General features: G+C 41.2%; 1 protein-coding gene across 2 annotated transcripts in view; it reads left to right on the top strand.

The window, feature by feature from the left end:
- Window positions 1-67: 67 nt before the first annotated feature.
- FAM227B (family with sequence similarity 227 member B) overlaps window positions 68-15,384 on the top strand; it is a 112,653-nt gene continuing 97,336 nt past the window's right edge. The window contains exons 1-6 of one of the 2 annotated variants that reach the window (XM_081839020.1): window positions 68-186; window positions 2,568-2,621; window positions 5,588-5,846; window positions 7,668-7,732; window positions 9,031-9,075; window positions 10,523-10,627. In XM_081839020.1, coding sequence (XP_081695146.1) covers window positions 151-186; window positions 2,568-2,621; window positions 5,588-5,846; window positions 7,668-7,732; window positions 9,031-9,075; window positions 10,523-10,627 — 564 coding nt within the window. In that variant the 5' untranslated portion in view covers window positions 68-150. Of the gene's footprint in view, window positions 302-2,567; window positions 2,622-5,587; window positions 5,847-7,667; window positions 7,733-9,030; window positions 9,076-10,522; window positions 10,628-15,384 lie in introns of both variants that reach the window. The other variant, XM_081839021.1, reaches the window with a different exon arrangement.

The raw sequence follows: 15,384 nt of genomic DNA, 5'->3' as shown, positions 1-15,384 counted from the left end.
GCGGGGAAGGCCGGAAGGATTTGAGATGGAGGACGGAGGGCGACGGGGGACGGTTGCTAAGGCGCCTTAGCAACGCCGAGAACGGACTTCCGCCACGGGCGGCGGAAAGAGGCGCTGACTGGGAAAAGCGGGCCGTGCGCAAAGGGCTCTATGGCTGCCTCAGAGAGCAGTACGGCGCCCACAAAGGTCGGGGGTTTAATATAAGCCTTCCTTTAAATTGAAGTTGCCTCCTGAAAGGCTTAACAGCGCCCATGTTTACTCAAAAAGCCCCTCTCCCTCTGTTCCATGGGACTTGCTCCGGGTAAATGCGCACTTCTTTAGGATCAAGCATCCATTGAAAGTGAGAATAGTGAAGGAACATGCTTAGGATTGGGCCATGGGCCTAGTCAAGAGGTGGGGCAGATGCTGCCCTAAATCCTCAATAATAATAATAGTAATAATATTTTTTCAGTTAAGGTAAAAGGTGAAGGGACCCCTGACCATTAGGTTCAGTCGTGGTCGACTCTCGGGTTGCTGCGCTCATCTCGCTTTATTGGCTGAGGGAGCCGGCGTACAGCTGGTCATGTGGCCAGCATGACTAAGCCGCTTCTGGCGAACCAGAGCAGCGCATGGAAACGCCGTTTACCTTCCTGCCGGAGTGGCACCTATTTATCTACTTGCACTTTTGACGTGCTTTCGAACTGCTAGGTTGGCAGGAGCAGGGACCGAGCAACAGGAGCTCACCCCGTCGCGGGGATTCGAACCTCTGACCTGATCGGCAAGTCCTAGGCTCTGTGGTTTAACCCACAGTGACACCCGTGTCCCTATTTTTTATTTTAGCCTCATTATAACAATACCAAAAGGGTATTGGGCTGCTAATGGATGTCCGTTCCCATGTGAGGGAGGTTGCTGCCTAGAAAACAAATGCATCCCATAAATACAGTGCTTTTTTAATCAAAAAAATGTGGTACTCGCCATTAAGTTGTTACAGTCCTTTTAATATGAGTAACCACACACCCCGGGGCAGGGGAAACCCTGCAGAAATATATATGACTAAGAGCTATTCTGGGATCGGTAGTTGCAGATTTCCTGCTGTGAAAACAAGAGCAATTTAGTGGTAGCACTTTGGATATGTTTTGTTTGCTAGAAATAATTTTTACACATATAGCATCTGCCACACGTGGAGTGGGGTGGGGGTATTGTGCACCAGATTGTGAGACCAATACGTGTGCAGTTTCTTTTTTTAACCATCTCAGTAGTCCAGTTTATTTTATTTCTATTGGATTTGTTTACAGAAAGTAACTCAAAGGGGCTTACAAAATAATTGTGTACAAACCAGCTCATTTTTGCATTTGGAGGATCTCTTCTCTAGCTGTTAAATGGAAAGCAAAACGACAGCTAGATGCTTTTGGCTTTTATGCCTTTTGATGGATTGGAACTGCACTCAGAATATAAAAGGCAATGTTTCAATCTATGTCTTGTATTTGGTATAATATATTATGGCCAGTAGCATGTTATACACCCATTTACCCTCTGGCACAGAGCAGCTTCTTTTCTTATACTAACAACCCATACTTAGGGCCATTATAGCTGTTGTCTGGCTACTTGAACAATGAAATCTTTCATTAGATTCCACCCACCTCAAAAACAAAACAAAAGCACCTCACAACAATATTGTGGCAAGCTGAAACATGACTTTCGCATGACTTCACCTGGTTTTTGGCACGATAGGTCCAAACTGTGCTAATTTGGACACCTCTGAGTACATCCTCAACCCTTTTGGATGGGGCATTGCCAGATTTGGTGTAATGGGCCCAACCTGCGCCAAGTTGGATGGCTCTGAAGGTATTGTTGCCTAATTTGGTCTGATGGTTCCCAAGGGGGAGCCAGTGCTCTTAGTCTACATTTGGATGCCAGGCATCATTTTGAAACAAGGTGGTGGGCTGAAATGTGACTTTGGATGACATTACCCAATTTGGCGTGACGGTTACAAGCAAGGCTTTCCACGGTGGAAATGGTGTTTTGTGGCCATATTTGGATGCTGTTGGATGCACAGAACCCTCTGTGTGTGTGTGTGTGTGCGCGCGCACGCACGCACGCACGCACGCACACACAGCCCCAAAACTCACACAGCCCTTTTAAAAAGCAGAATTTTCTTTGTTTTTTTAAAATTAAATTCCTAGGCAGCACCAGGCATTCCCCATTAGTGCATTCATACTTTGTGATTCCCAGCAACTGGTATAGTGAGGCATAGTGCCATTGGCAGTGGAGGTAGAAACATAAGCTCTGGGAGTGGTTGATGCATTTGAACCTCAAATAAGCATAAGGATTCCCAGCTTGGGTGGCTGTGTAAACCAGTCCTGTATCTCTCCTTTCTTGTTAGTCTTCTGCATAATTTCTTGTGTTCCTTTATTTTCAGTGTTATCTATTCAGTGTAATGCCTCCATCTTTCATATACTAATTATCAAAACCCAGCAGTAGACATCACAGACTTACTGTTGCTAAATTGAGCACCTAATAGTTCTTTTACTGGCATGCACCATTTATGGAGGGTTTCTTTTGTAATACAAATGTATCTTTGTTTCTAGGCAGTGCCACAGCCTCCTCGCACATTTGAAGAATTTTTAGTCTCTCAGAAGTTGGTAGGTAGTTTTTAAAAATAATAATACCCGTATGTATGTGTGTTGTGGGGGGAGGGGGGTTAGGTCTGGGGAGAACAAAGTTTTGAGCAAGGACCTCACAAATGTATACCCTGAGAAACAAGTTTAAATGAGGATTGCATTTCAAGCCCTCAGGCAGTGGAATGTAAGAACAGTGCAGAATTGGGAAAGCTTACATAGAAAGGCGCTCCTGTGGTTATTCTACATTTTTCATATGCAAGTTTTGGAAGAAATGTAGATGTTGTTACCCATTTGTTTTTTGGAACTTACGCTTTAGTGATTTCATTGCCTTACATTTTGTCCGATTTTACCATTGTAATATATTCGATAGAGTGCTAGACCTGAACAAGGGAGAACCAGGGTTCAAATCCTCTCTCTGCCATAAAGGTCATTGAGTGTGCAGCTTTGGATAACTCACTTTCTCTTACCTAACCTACATTACACAACACATAGTTGGGACTTTGAAATTTTTTGCTACTGCAAGATGAAGTGATAGCTGCCTACTTAGATACCTTTAAATGTCTTGGCTCCCACTCAGTGTTGAAGTCAGGTGGTTGTTTCTACCAATATCTTGAATACTCATATCGTGTGATACATAGGCAAAATGATGATCCAAAGCACAGCTAGTGCTACACATGACTACACAAGCAAAGACGTTGATCCAACATCAACACCCCTGGTGTGAGCACAACTTGGCATGGCAAGCAGTTCTGGTCTTTAGACTGGGCAAGCGACGTGGCACTTCTCCAAGAAGGATGCAGCGAGTTGCCTCATCTGTTCATGCTGGCACTGGTGTCTCTGTGACCTAGGCAATGGAGGAAGCATCACTGCCTCATTGGAGGCAAATGGGACAGGTGCAGCAGTAACCTCCCTTGGAGAGGCAAGATTAGATGTGGTTTCTGACAACTCCAGAGGCAGAATTGGTGGCATGAAAGGCAAAGTGGATGAGCTGGAACCAGCCTCTGACAACTCTGGAGGGGCAGCCCATATCTTGTACTGCAGAGGCTAATGGGGAGATGGAATGGGGCAACAGACCCCACCACCATCACAAGAACCCTCTCCAGCATCCCCTTCCTTGGGCTCTCCTGACCCAGCTAGAGACCTTCCCAGCCTACTAGATCCTTACCCAGAGTTACCTGTTTGCTGCTACTCTGTTCTCTGACTCGACCAATCCCCCACGCCCAGGCCCATGACAGAGGCTTAAAGAAATTCATGCAATGTGTGAACAATGGATAATGCTCACAATAGATGAATACTGTAAATGAATGAATCTTGTGCAGTATGCTTCTGAATGCCAGTTGCCAGGGATCAAAAGCAGGAGAGGGCAGTTGTGCCCATGTCCTGCTTGTGTGCTTTCCATAGGCATCTCGTTGGCCACCCTGAGGAACAGAATGTTGAACTAATCAGGTCTTTGGGCTGATCTATGCACCAGTGCTTTTCTTATGTTTGTTGTGAAGATAAAATGTGATAATTCCATTTAAGTAAACCTAAGCTCTACAGAAGGATCAGATAAAGATGTATAACTTCTCCCCCCTCCCCAATAATTTTTATTAATTTTTTCCAAATATCTTAAACACAATACAGCTTAACAATATTATTCTCCTTTCAATCTATATCTTATCCAAATTAACTTCCCTCCACCCCTCTTCTGGCTTCTCTACATTGCTCTTACTTAAGCGTGATTACTATATATACATTATATAAATGTCTATAATTCCTTAATAAATTTTTGTATTATACTTTAGACAGGTACATTCCTTATTATATTACAGCATTACATCTTGTGGTCTAACCAAATGTTTACAGTAAACATTATGAGTTTTATTTTAGTCCTGTGAGTATCTTTATTTATGTACAGTTTTCTCTAAGTATACCATAAATTTGGACCATTCTTTTTGGAATTTCTCATCGTCCTGCTGTCGGATTCTTCCAGGTAGCCTTGCTATTTCCGCATACTCCAATACTTTCTGTTGCCATTCTTCAATTGTCGGAATATCCTGTTGTTTCCATCTCTGTGTGAGGAGTAGTCTTCCTGCTGTTGTGGCATACAGGAAGAATTTCTGATCTTCCTTTTTAATGTCCTATCGGACCATACCTAGCAAAAATGCCTCCGGTTTTTTTATAAAGGTGTACCTAAATATCTTTTTTAACTCATTATACACACTATCCCAAAAAGTTTTCACCTTGTCACGCAACCACCACATGTGAAGAAAATTTCCCTCTTTTACAGTGCATTTCCAACAGTTCTTATTTTTCGTTTTGTACATCTTTGCTGGTTTGGTGGGTGTTAAGTACCACCTATACAAAAGATGTATAACTTCATTTTGGGATTATATTCTCTGGATGGTGTATGAGAGAACTTACTAAAGACAGATGTAGGCAATACTATACTAGAAAAATATATATGATCCATTTGTTTTATTTATTATGTACCGTATTTTTCGCTCTATAACACGCACCCGACCATAACACACATGTAGTTTTTAGAGGAGGAAAATCTGTAGGCATGCCACCCGTAGGCATTCCCTCCACAACACACACAGACATTTCCCCTTACTTTTTAGGAGGAAAAAAGTGAGTGTTATGGTGCAAAAAATACGGTATTTACCACCTTAGTTTCTATCCCACGTTTCTACACATGGCACTCAAGGTAGCTAACAACAGTAAATCCATTATTTAGCAAAATGTTTACAAACTTGTTAAACATCACCATACTCTAAAAATCTATTAGCATTTGTGAATAAAATTTATTTTAGTGGAAGAATTAAGCGCACACATTAACCTCTGCTATTCAGGTAAACTGGATAAAGAAAGCAAGTGCTTAATTTTGGCGTGATGATTCTGTGTATATATGCATGTAGGTGTATGGGTGTGTCTCTGTGTATATATAAATATTTGTTCCTTAACATTATTGTTTGTCAGATTTTCAATAACTGTTATTATTGCAGGATGATTGGCCACGGTTTCCCTACATGCCAGAAATGGATACTCAGCCTTTGGTTGCCAAGTTAAAAAAAGACTATGCCTTGGAGACTATTACAAAGTTTCTTCATGACAATGCTCCAATATCCACTAAAATTATCTCTGATTTGGAAAAGAAAATGGATGAATGCAAAATGAGAGTCCATGAACATGCTGATGTCGTACTTTATTTGGAATCTAAAGAATCAGAAAGAGATGACCAAGAGGGTGTTTTTATAGAGCAAGGTAATAATTATCCATTGAGTTATCAGTTACAGCCAATATCCAATTAGTGTCCTTCTGTTGAAGACATCCACACAGAGGGGGACAATTTCAAGTGATTCCTTTTCCTCCCTGCAACCTACCTACACACTCGCCCTGAAGCAGATTTTTGGTGGTGTGCAGGAGGCTGCAATGGTGAGTGAAAATTCCTGAAAATTGCCTTCCTCTTCATTGCCTTCTGTCCATGAAGAGACACCAACTGCATACCACCCCGTTATAAGTTTCACACTTTGAAACATATCCTTATTTTTTAATGTTCAGTTGCTTGAAGGAACAGATTTTAACTGTGTAATGTTTATTATTTATTTGCATAGGGGAACTAAATTATCAGCCCAGGTTTAGATATAATGCCAAGTCAAACCATGGCTTAGCTCAGAGCAGCAGCAGGAATGGAGGATGAGCAAAGCAGCTATGGCCTTATATCTGGGAGGTCATTTGTTCATGCTAAGTCATCGTTTGGCTTCATGTTACGTTTCAACTGGGGCTATGTAAATAATATCCAAAGGGGGAGTTGTGCCAGTCTCTTGCAGCAAAACAAAAGAATGTTTCACAATATTCTCTCTATGGTAGTGTAAGGATTCTAGTGCTAGTGGACAGGTGAGTTTTAATGTTGTGCAACAGAGGAATCCAATGTGACAGTAGCACAACATATTATACAACAAAGTTACCAGCAAACAGCTTATGCATTCTCTCATGCAACATTCCCCTGGCAAATTTTGCCAGCAGAACAAGTATACTGCTAAATGACTCACTTAGTGCTGCATTGAATGCAACTAAATTGAGTCTTGCAGCACCTTAAAATAAATTTATTATAAGCTTTCATTGACTTCAGTCGACTTCAACAGATGCATGAAGTATTATATAGATATAGATATATTTGTAAATACAATGGTACCTCGGGTTACATACGCTTCAGGTTACATTCACTTCAGGTTACAGACTCCGCTAACCCAGAAATATTACCTCAGGTTAAGAACTTTGCATGCTCCGGCGGCACAGCGGCTAAAGTGGTGCTTCAGGTTAAGAACAGTTTCAGGTTAAGAACGGACCTCCGGAACGAATTAAGTACTTAACCCAAGGTACCACTGTAGTGAGATCAGCGGGAAATTAAATTCAGAAAACTACACAGTGGATCATTACATAATAAACTGTTGTAATTCACCAAACTGCTGACATTACTCAGCTAATTAACACAAGCTCCTTATCCTCTGGTAATATTTAGACAACATTTACTGCCCAAAACATTAGGCTCAAGAAGTGAAGTCTGGCTTACACCAATAGAGATATATTTTCCTTAATAGCCAAAGTGAGTTTTCAAAGCAAATTTACATCTCATCTAAAAAAAAATTTCCCCAAAATATGAGTGGTGTTTTACTCTAGTCATTAGCATTACTCCCTGAAGTACCCCACCTTTCCTTAAAAACAATTTAGGAGAAATTTAGACTTCATTACAAACACATTTACTACGGAACAAGTTCATTCAGTGGAACTTACTGCTGAGTAAATGTATGTGAATTTGTGGTTGTGGGAAGTCATCTACAATTGTGTACTGAAAGTGGTTCTGTGGTCCAGCTGTTAAAAGCTACTATATACATATAGGTAAGGCAGTTAGCATAAGTCAGGAATCTAGCTCAGTTCCCAGATCACTGGCTGGTCATTTCAGTGAACCAAGATTTCTATACTACACATATTTGAAAATGCAGTTATGGCCAAAATCTGTATTTGTTTCATGAAATTGAAAATTAGTGATACATTCTAAATTCTTCATACTTTCTTCCTTTCAAGACACTTGTCTTTCTGAATCAACAAGCAGTTTGCCAAGGAAGAAGAAGAAAAAGAAGAAAGTGCAGGTATTGTACTCGTTGGTTAATACATAAACCCCATTTTACTCATTAGGAGCTGCCAGCTGATAACGTTCCTGAAATTGAATCACCTCACTAGTATCCCTGAAACAAGTGCAGAAATGATTATATTTCATTTGCCAGAGAGGGCTCTTTAAACAAAATTCTCAGCAACCTCACCAAACACAAATTCCATGGATCACTGTGGGACATGACAGTTAAACTGGCGGAAAACTGATGTAACATTTTGGGCTACAATATCAGCATAATGAGGTGGTAGAATGGACTCCCATTTCAGACTTCCACTGGGGGTCTGATGCTTCCTGCACATTTTTTTTTTAAAAAAGAACATATCAGAGAAAGTACTGACTTTTGCTCTTGCTGTGCTAGCTCTTGATTGCAAAGTGCTTTGTTACACAGAGGTGCATTCAGAACTGTGATTTTCTCACCCTCCACCTTCAATGATACACTCTATTCTGTTACCCCAGTATGTTTTCACTGCGTTACCACCTTCTACTGCATATGCAACAGGTATGTATAACCAGATGTTGCACTGGTTGGAATCCAGTGACAATTGAAGGGCCACAGCCTCCTCATTCTTAATTTACAGACACTAGTAACTTTGCAGCAGGTAGACATCTTACTTAAAGTACAGTGGTACCTTGGGTTATGTACGCTTCAGGTTACAGACTCTGCTAACCCAGAAATAGTACCTCGGGTTAAGAACTTTGCTTCAGGATGAGAACAGAAATCGTGCAGTGGCGGCGTGGTGGCAGCGGGAGGCCCCATTAGCTAAAGTGGTGCTTCAGGTTAAGAACAGTTTCAGGTTAAGAACGGACCTCCAGAACGAATTAAGTACTTAACCCGAGGTACCCGAGTATGCCTATGCATACTTTTTTTGTAGTGGCTCAAGAAATGAAGTGGGAAAATTTGCTCGTATTCAGAACTGTACAACTTTAACACAATTAGCACTGTATTCAATATCAGCTCTGATATGTTTATAGTGTAGATGCTGCCAGATGCTAGTTATGTGTGTTTCTCTGATCATCACTAATTCTCTCACCTGGCTCCAAGTAAAAGGCCTTGAGTAATTTTATATGTCCACACAGGTAACAACACTGCCTAGAGAATCCACCTTTTTTCATAGCAGATAATTTCAAATTTCACAGCATTTATTTTCATCATATATTTTCAGCAATTATTATTTTTAACGACAAAATATTGATAGTGAAGCAGATAACATGTACCTTTACCACTCAGCGCATTTAGCATACTGACACAATGCTTTTGTTTAAAATGTATTTCAGATTGCTACAGATGCCATAGACCACACAAGTTCTAAGAGAGTTGAGGTAATTGTACCAAATATGCTGCAGAAGTCAATTATAGGATTGTAGAGTTGGAAGAGACCCTAAGGGTCATCTAGTCTAACCCCCTAGCATGTAGCCCCACCCCACCCCTTGACATGGGTGGCCTCTCTGTGGCCTGGGACCTCCAAGGTGTTTTTGATTGAAGACCGTAAGGTCCTCCGTGGGACATACCAGGAGGCGCGGTCCCGTAGGTACGAAGTGTTCATTGTGCGTTCCGACACCTCTTTTCCTAGAAAAATGGCACTGCATATAAACAAACATGAAGCTTCTTGCACAAGGAGAATGTTTAATTCCTCTGAAACTAGGGGAGAGAAGCAGTAGAAGGGACAACTGTGAGCTGACTCAGGATCAGACATGTGGTGGTGCTTTTATCTTTCTCCTGGCTCTTTATCATAAGACAGTTGATCTTGCACATAATTTCGGTGGTGGAGGAGGAGACAGTCTTTTATAAATCACTCCTGATTATTAACTATTACATGGGGTCAAATTTAACATTATGTTAAACATACACATAACCTTTAAAATAATAATGGTTAGAATTTGCTGCTGTCTTTTCCCCCCAGCAAAAACAGACCACTTGATATTTGGATTAATTCTGCAGCATCCATTTCATTTCCTACTCCTTAGCTGCTTTGGGGCAAATTGCTTCTGGGGGAGGATTTTTATCAGGAAAGTATCACTGGAGAAGGGACTCAGGTGGTGCTGTGGGTTAAACCACAAAGCCTAGGACTTGCCGATCAGAAGGTCGGCAGTTTGAATCCCCACAACGGGGTGAGCTCCCGTTGCTCGGTCCCTGCTCCTGCCAACCTAGCAGTTCAAAAGCACGTAAAAGTGCAAGTAGATAAATAGGTACCACTCTGGCGGGAAGGTAAACGGCATTTCCGTGCGCTGCTCTGGTTCGCCAGAAGCGGCTTAGTCATGCTGGCCACATAACCCGGAAGCTGTATGCTGGCTCCCTCGGCCAATAAAGCAAGATGAGCGCCGCAACCCCAGAGTTGGCCACGACTCGACCTAATGGTCGGGGTCCCTTTACCTTTACCTTTATCACTGGAAGAAGTGAAGGGTTCAACCGTTGGGTGCTAGAGTCTCAATATTGATCAGGATCCTGTATAGCTCCTTTTTTGTTTCTTTTATTTTACAGAAAATTTACATTTATAATACAATGGGAATCATCAGCATAGAAGCTGTAGCCGAAAAAGTCACAGAACAACCAACAGATTCTCTCTGATCATTACCTAAAATAAAGAGTTTTTACACAGTAGCCTGAACATAGCTCTTTTGTCTAAAAAAAGTGGATAGTTCTGAGCTTGCTTTTTTAAAATGTACACTTCATGTAACTTACTGATACCAAGTATCAGAACTAGAACATTTATCTGAGATAAACAATTAGAAGCATACTTATTAATGTGGATTTTCTTCTTCATCTTAGAATTACAAGTTCCCTGGTTTCAAGCCAATGAAAGTCATGAAACTACCAAATCATCTAGAACCCGCACAACTCTGGGGTTCAGTTCTTAAAGTCCAAACCTTCAAGGTATAAACTTTGTATTTCAGTTTAGGTAGCAAAACTTCCTGATGTAAAATATTTTTAGAGCTTAAGGTAGATCAATTTTGATAGGTGGTTTATATCTGAAACAAGAAAAAAATGTTAAGAGTTCTTTTAAGATTGCATGACATACTTGAGACATATTATACATTCAAGTCAGTAAGAAGCCAATTACATCATATGAAAGCCTATCATCCACTGTTAAAATCCACATAAAATGCATTTTATGTCTCCCACTATTATATTTTGGGTCTTTTGCTGCTATACATCCTTCTGTACCTCCCTTAGCAAGATGTATTCCATTTTCTTTTTGCAAATAATGATAAATTTCAGATAGCATTAAACATAATATGCAGAGTGATTAATCCACTCCATTTTATTAACAAGTGAGGAAAGTGTCATGAATTGATTGTTCAGCAGAGCAGCTGTTGTTAATTGAGCCTTGTTAAACAGGAGCACATGACTGGGCTGGCTGGTTGCCAGATCCATCTCCCAGTTGCTATAAGTATTTTGTTAGCTTGGCCCCCCCAAAGAACACAAACTCTTGGGCCTGCTGATAGTCTTTTTGGTATGCTCTTGTGTGCTACCTGCTTGGAGAATATAAGTTTGGAGAACCGTTCCTGTGATAATTTTGTGACTTCATGACAGAAAGGACATAGCCTTCAATCCAAGTAACATTTTGTGTATTATTGGAAATGGAAGTGCTCCAGCCTCTGATAATATATTATTCTGTGATTAAAGAAGCACCAGTGTTTGATGAAACATAAGAATTGATCCTTGGAATATCTTTGTTCTTTTAGTAAGTTCATATGTGGTATTTTAAACTTTTCATCAGTAGGCATATTAACATTGTAAATCTGAAAATGTTTTAGAATTGTAACGTCGTCCCCTCCCTGGTTGTTTTCCAGCTTTATAAGGGAGGGGAAAACAATGCTTACAAGCATTTGTTTGTAAATATATATATTGCTTGATTGTAAGAAAATCTCTAGGTGGTTTACATTAAAATGGTCAGTAAACTGGTTAAAACTGGCATTTTAAAATATTGAAAAAATGATTAAAATCAGCAGTAGCTAAAAAAGGAATAAAACACTTTTATCATCATCCTTTAATTTGGGCTCTATGTCTGCAAAAGAAAAAGATACTGCAACATGTTAAACAAACAACGAAACAACCCTATCCAGTACCTGTAACTATATATGGAGCTTGGGGGTTGTGCATACACCTACCAATTGGTTGGATACCATAAACAGCTTTCAAGCAGCAGTTACTTGTTAAGGGTATGGCAAAGACTCTCCTCCTGGAAGAGAGGGGAGTGGTTGTGGGCGGGACCCCCGAGCTCCACCTCTAGCAGGGGGCGTTAGCCCCCTGCCTTCCACTCACCTGGCTGGCGCCCATGCCCATCGGCAGGCACCCAACTAGGTGCCTCCGAGGGGGTGTGTACAGCAGCCTAAATGCTGCGGCGCCAGCCCCTCCTCGGCCTCACTCTTTGTCGTCCCGTCACGAGTCACCCACCCTCCACTCCCTTTTAGCTCAGGGTCTTAGTTTTCCTTGGCCTTGCTATGGACCTTAGGTTGGTCGCCCTGGTTGTCCGGGGGGCCTGGTAGGAATTTTTCCATTTGGCATTAGGCTTTTTGATTTTTTCGCCTACCTCGTAGCAATCGTCACAACTTTTGTGGTATTGGTGGGTAGGTTAGGGATTGGAATAATGTGTTGTGGTGTCGAAGAGCTAGGTGTGGCCATTGCCTATGCCTTCAATTTTTGGGGTATTCCGTTAAAGGAATCTGGCGGTCGTGTATCCTGTCCGATGCCTGCTTGGCGGGAGGCCATGGCACGACCCTTGGTGACATCAGGGGAGAGCCTATAGTTGGATTAGCATCAACAGGCTCCACCTACTGGTGAATAAACCCCCCTTGTTTCAGACTCACCCCTCTCTGAGGGGGTGGAGTCAGCTGACGTAATCCAATGCCTAAGCCAATACCTTTTCACTTGCTGTAATCAATAAAGTTGTGGCCTTTTCTTGCCCATTAACCTTATATCACGTGTCCTTGTGTATTCATTCCACTTTGGGGGGATCGGGTCCTCGAACCACAACATTATGTTTGTTCCCCATTGCTCATTGTTTCCAGAGTGGTGATCAGCACCATTGCTTAGGCTCAGCAGTTGTGAGGGCTGCCATCCTTACTGATCTGTGAGTCTATATCTCCAAACCCAGAACAGAAATTGTGCTTTCAAAGGGGATCAACTGTTCCTGTTTGGTCCCAGTAATCCTTGGTTCAACACAATCTGAGATCTGTTTGCAAAACCTATTTTGCAGTGCAATTCTATACATACCTGCTCCCAGGAATGTTGGGAATAGAATTGCATCATAAATCTGCATAATATATGCACTTCCACCTTAAAATTTGCAGATTAGGCTTCTCACTTTTTGGGGGGGTACTTTTGTAGACTGAAGAAGTATGGAAAATTTTGAAGCTTTCTTGGTACTTTTTGACATTTTTTTTTTGGTCCAAAGAAATATATTACCCTGGCTGTTACTTTCACATTAATACTATTTGAATATATCTAAATTATTTTTGCTGTACAGCTGTTACTTTAAATCATCCCTTTTTCTTTTCTCTATTAATATTTTTGAAGCAGGCAGTAAATGTTAGTTTAAGATAATTACTGCATGTTTATAGCATAATGTCATTTTATGGATTTGCATTTTTCCTTGAATTTACACAATTTGACAAGGTGTCAGGTTTATTTATTGCAGCCATTATTCATTTCTTGTCATTTGTGCAAGGCCAAGAAGTATAAAGTATGAGAAGAACCAGATTTTTTGGCGGGGGGGGGGGAGGTAATGACTTTAACCCATTTGAGCTAATATTATTATTTTGGTCTAACTAACGGATATTCTTATAGATCTGTGCCAGACTTGCATTTGCAAATACTGTCTTTAAGAAGCCAAAAATTAATTAGGATCTAAAAATCCAAATGGAAGGTTTTAAATTTAATACCAACAATCAAGGCCAATTTTTATAATCCCATAAAAAGTTATATGATTGCAGAGCATAAAATGATTGGTTGCTATTGAGAAAATGAATACTGACCCAAGCAATTATTTGGGGTCAGTTTTTAAAGGGTTATATAAGGTTGCAGCTGTGGAGTGACAAATAATCTTGTAGATGCATAGCAAAGGGCATAATGAACTATAATTTCTGAAGTTCAATGCCATAAAAATAATTTTCCAAAGCATGACTTGAGTATAAATAATGCAGTGACATTTGCCTAGGCCTGTCAGATGCCTTGTTTTTCATCACAAGTCCACCGAGATCCTTTCAAAAGGTTACAGTTGATTTGCATGACCACTTCCTTATTTTTACATCGTGGGACCTAATTGTAGCATGATGATGCTTCAGACTCCCACCACCCCAGGCGGTTTGGAAGGCATCCTGTTTTGGGCTTGCCCTCCACACCATGTATAGCAATTGTAGCAACGCAGGTCAAACCTTGACTCCTTTTTTGAATTTAAAAAAGTGCCCTTGGTAAGCGGTGCTTACTTCTGAGTAATAACAACAATAATAATAAATTTTATTTATACCGCTCCCTCCCCAGCCAAGGCCGGGCTCAGGGCGGCTAACAAGCAATAATAAAAACAAGTTGAATGAATACAACTTAAAAACAAGATTAAAATACAACATTAAAACATTGAAACATTAAAATGCAGCCTCATCACAGGAGGAGAAAGGAAAAAAGAAAGAGGGGGAGGGAATCAAATTGACTCCAAGCCAAAGGCCAGGCGGAACAACTCTGTCTTACAGGCCCTGTGGAAAGAAATCAGATCCTGCAGGGCCCTGGTCTCATGAGGCAGAGCGTTCCACCAGGCTGGAGCCAGTGTTGAAAAAGCCCTGGCTCTGGTTGAGGCTAATCTAACTTCCTTAGGGCCTGGGACCTATGGGGTGTTGCTATTTATGGACCTTAAGGTCCTCCGTGGGGCATACCGGGAGAGGCGGTCCCGTAGGTAGACATGCATAGGATTGTATGCTTAATTGTTTATAACAGTAGTTGCATTGGGCAAGCATATAGATGTGTGTTACAAATCCCCTACTTTTTCAAAATGAAAAGCAGCTTTAGGGAGCAGCAATTTGGAGTGGAGCAGAAGAAGCTTCTTAACAACTTTCTTGCCAGCTGTTTTTCTTGTCAAAGTCCTTCCCCCACAGTGTGTTCACCACCACCCCACCCCATGCGTGGTTCCTGATGCATGTTTATGAAGAGCCACTCAGGGTTCAGTTTGGGTGAGAAGTGGCTGGTGTTGAAAGGTGAAATATACTCTGAGTCTAGAGTGGATTTCATGCTCTTTATTCAGCTCATAGTGGTGAGGAGGAATGGAATGTTCCCCCAGAATGTCTGCTTTATATACATTATTTACACAATGGGCCCCACATGATTGGCTAATTCTGGGATTCACCTGTAGGCCAATCTGGTTGTGGATTCACTTCCACCTGGAGCTGGATTGGGTGGCTCCTGTGGACCAACCAGACTGCTGCATTCTGGACCCTATTGTTCTAGGACCAATCAGACTGCTGCATTCTGGACCCTATTGTTCTAGGACCAATCAGACTGCTGCCTTTTGGATCCTATTCAACTCAGTACATAACAAAAGGATTAAAGCAGTACATAACAAAAGGATCTTGCTTCTGTTCTCACAGTTGTAGCCTCCTGGGGTTGCATTTTCCATTTTAAAAAGGAGTTTGAACTTCATA

Source organism: Podarcis erhardii (assembly GCF_964252035.2).
Source record: "Podarcis erhardii genome assembly, chromosome: 14".
NCBI classification, from domain to species: domain Eukaryota; kingdom Metazoa; phylum Chordata; class Lepidosauria; order Squamata; family Lacertidae; genus Podarcis; species Podarcis erhardii.
The sequence above is the reverse complement of the archived record's forward strand: the minus strand, read 5'-3'. Positions and strand labels throughout refer to the sequence as shown.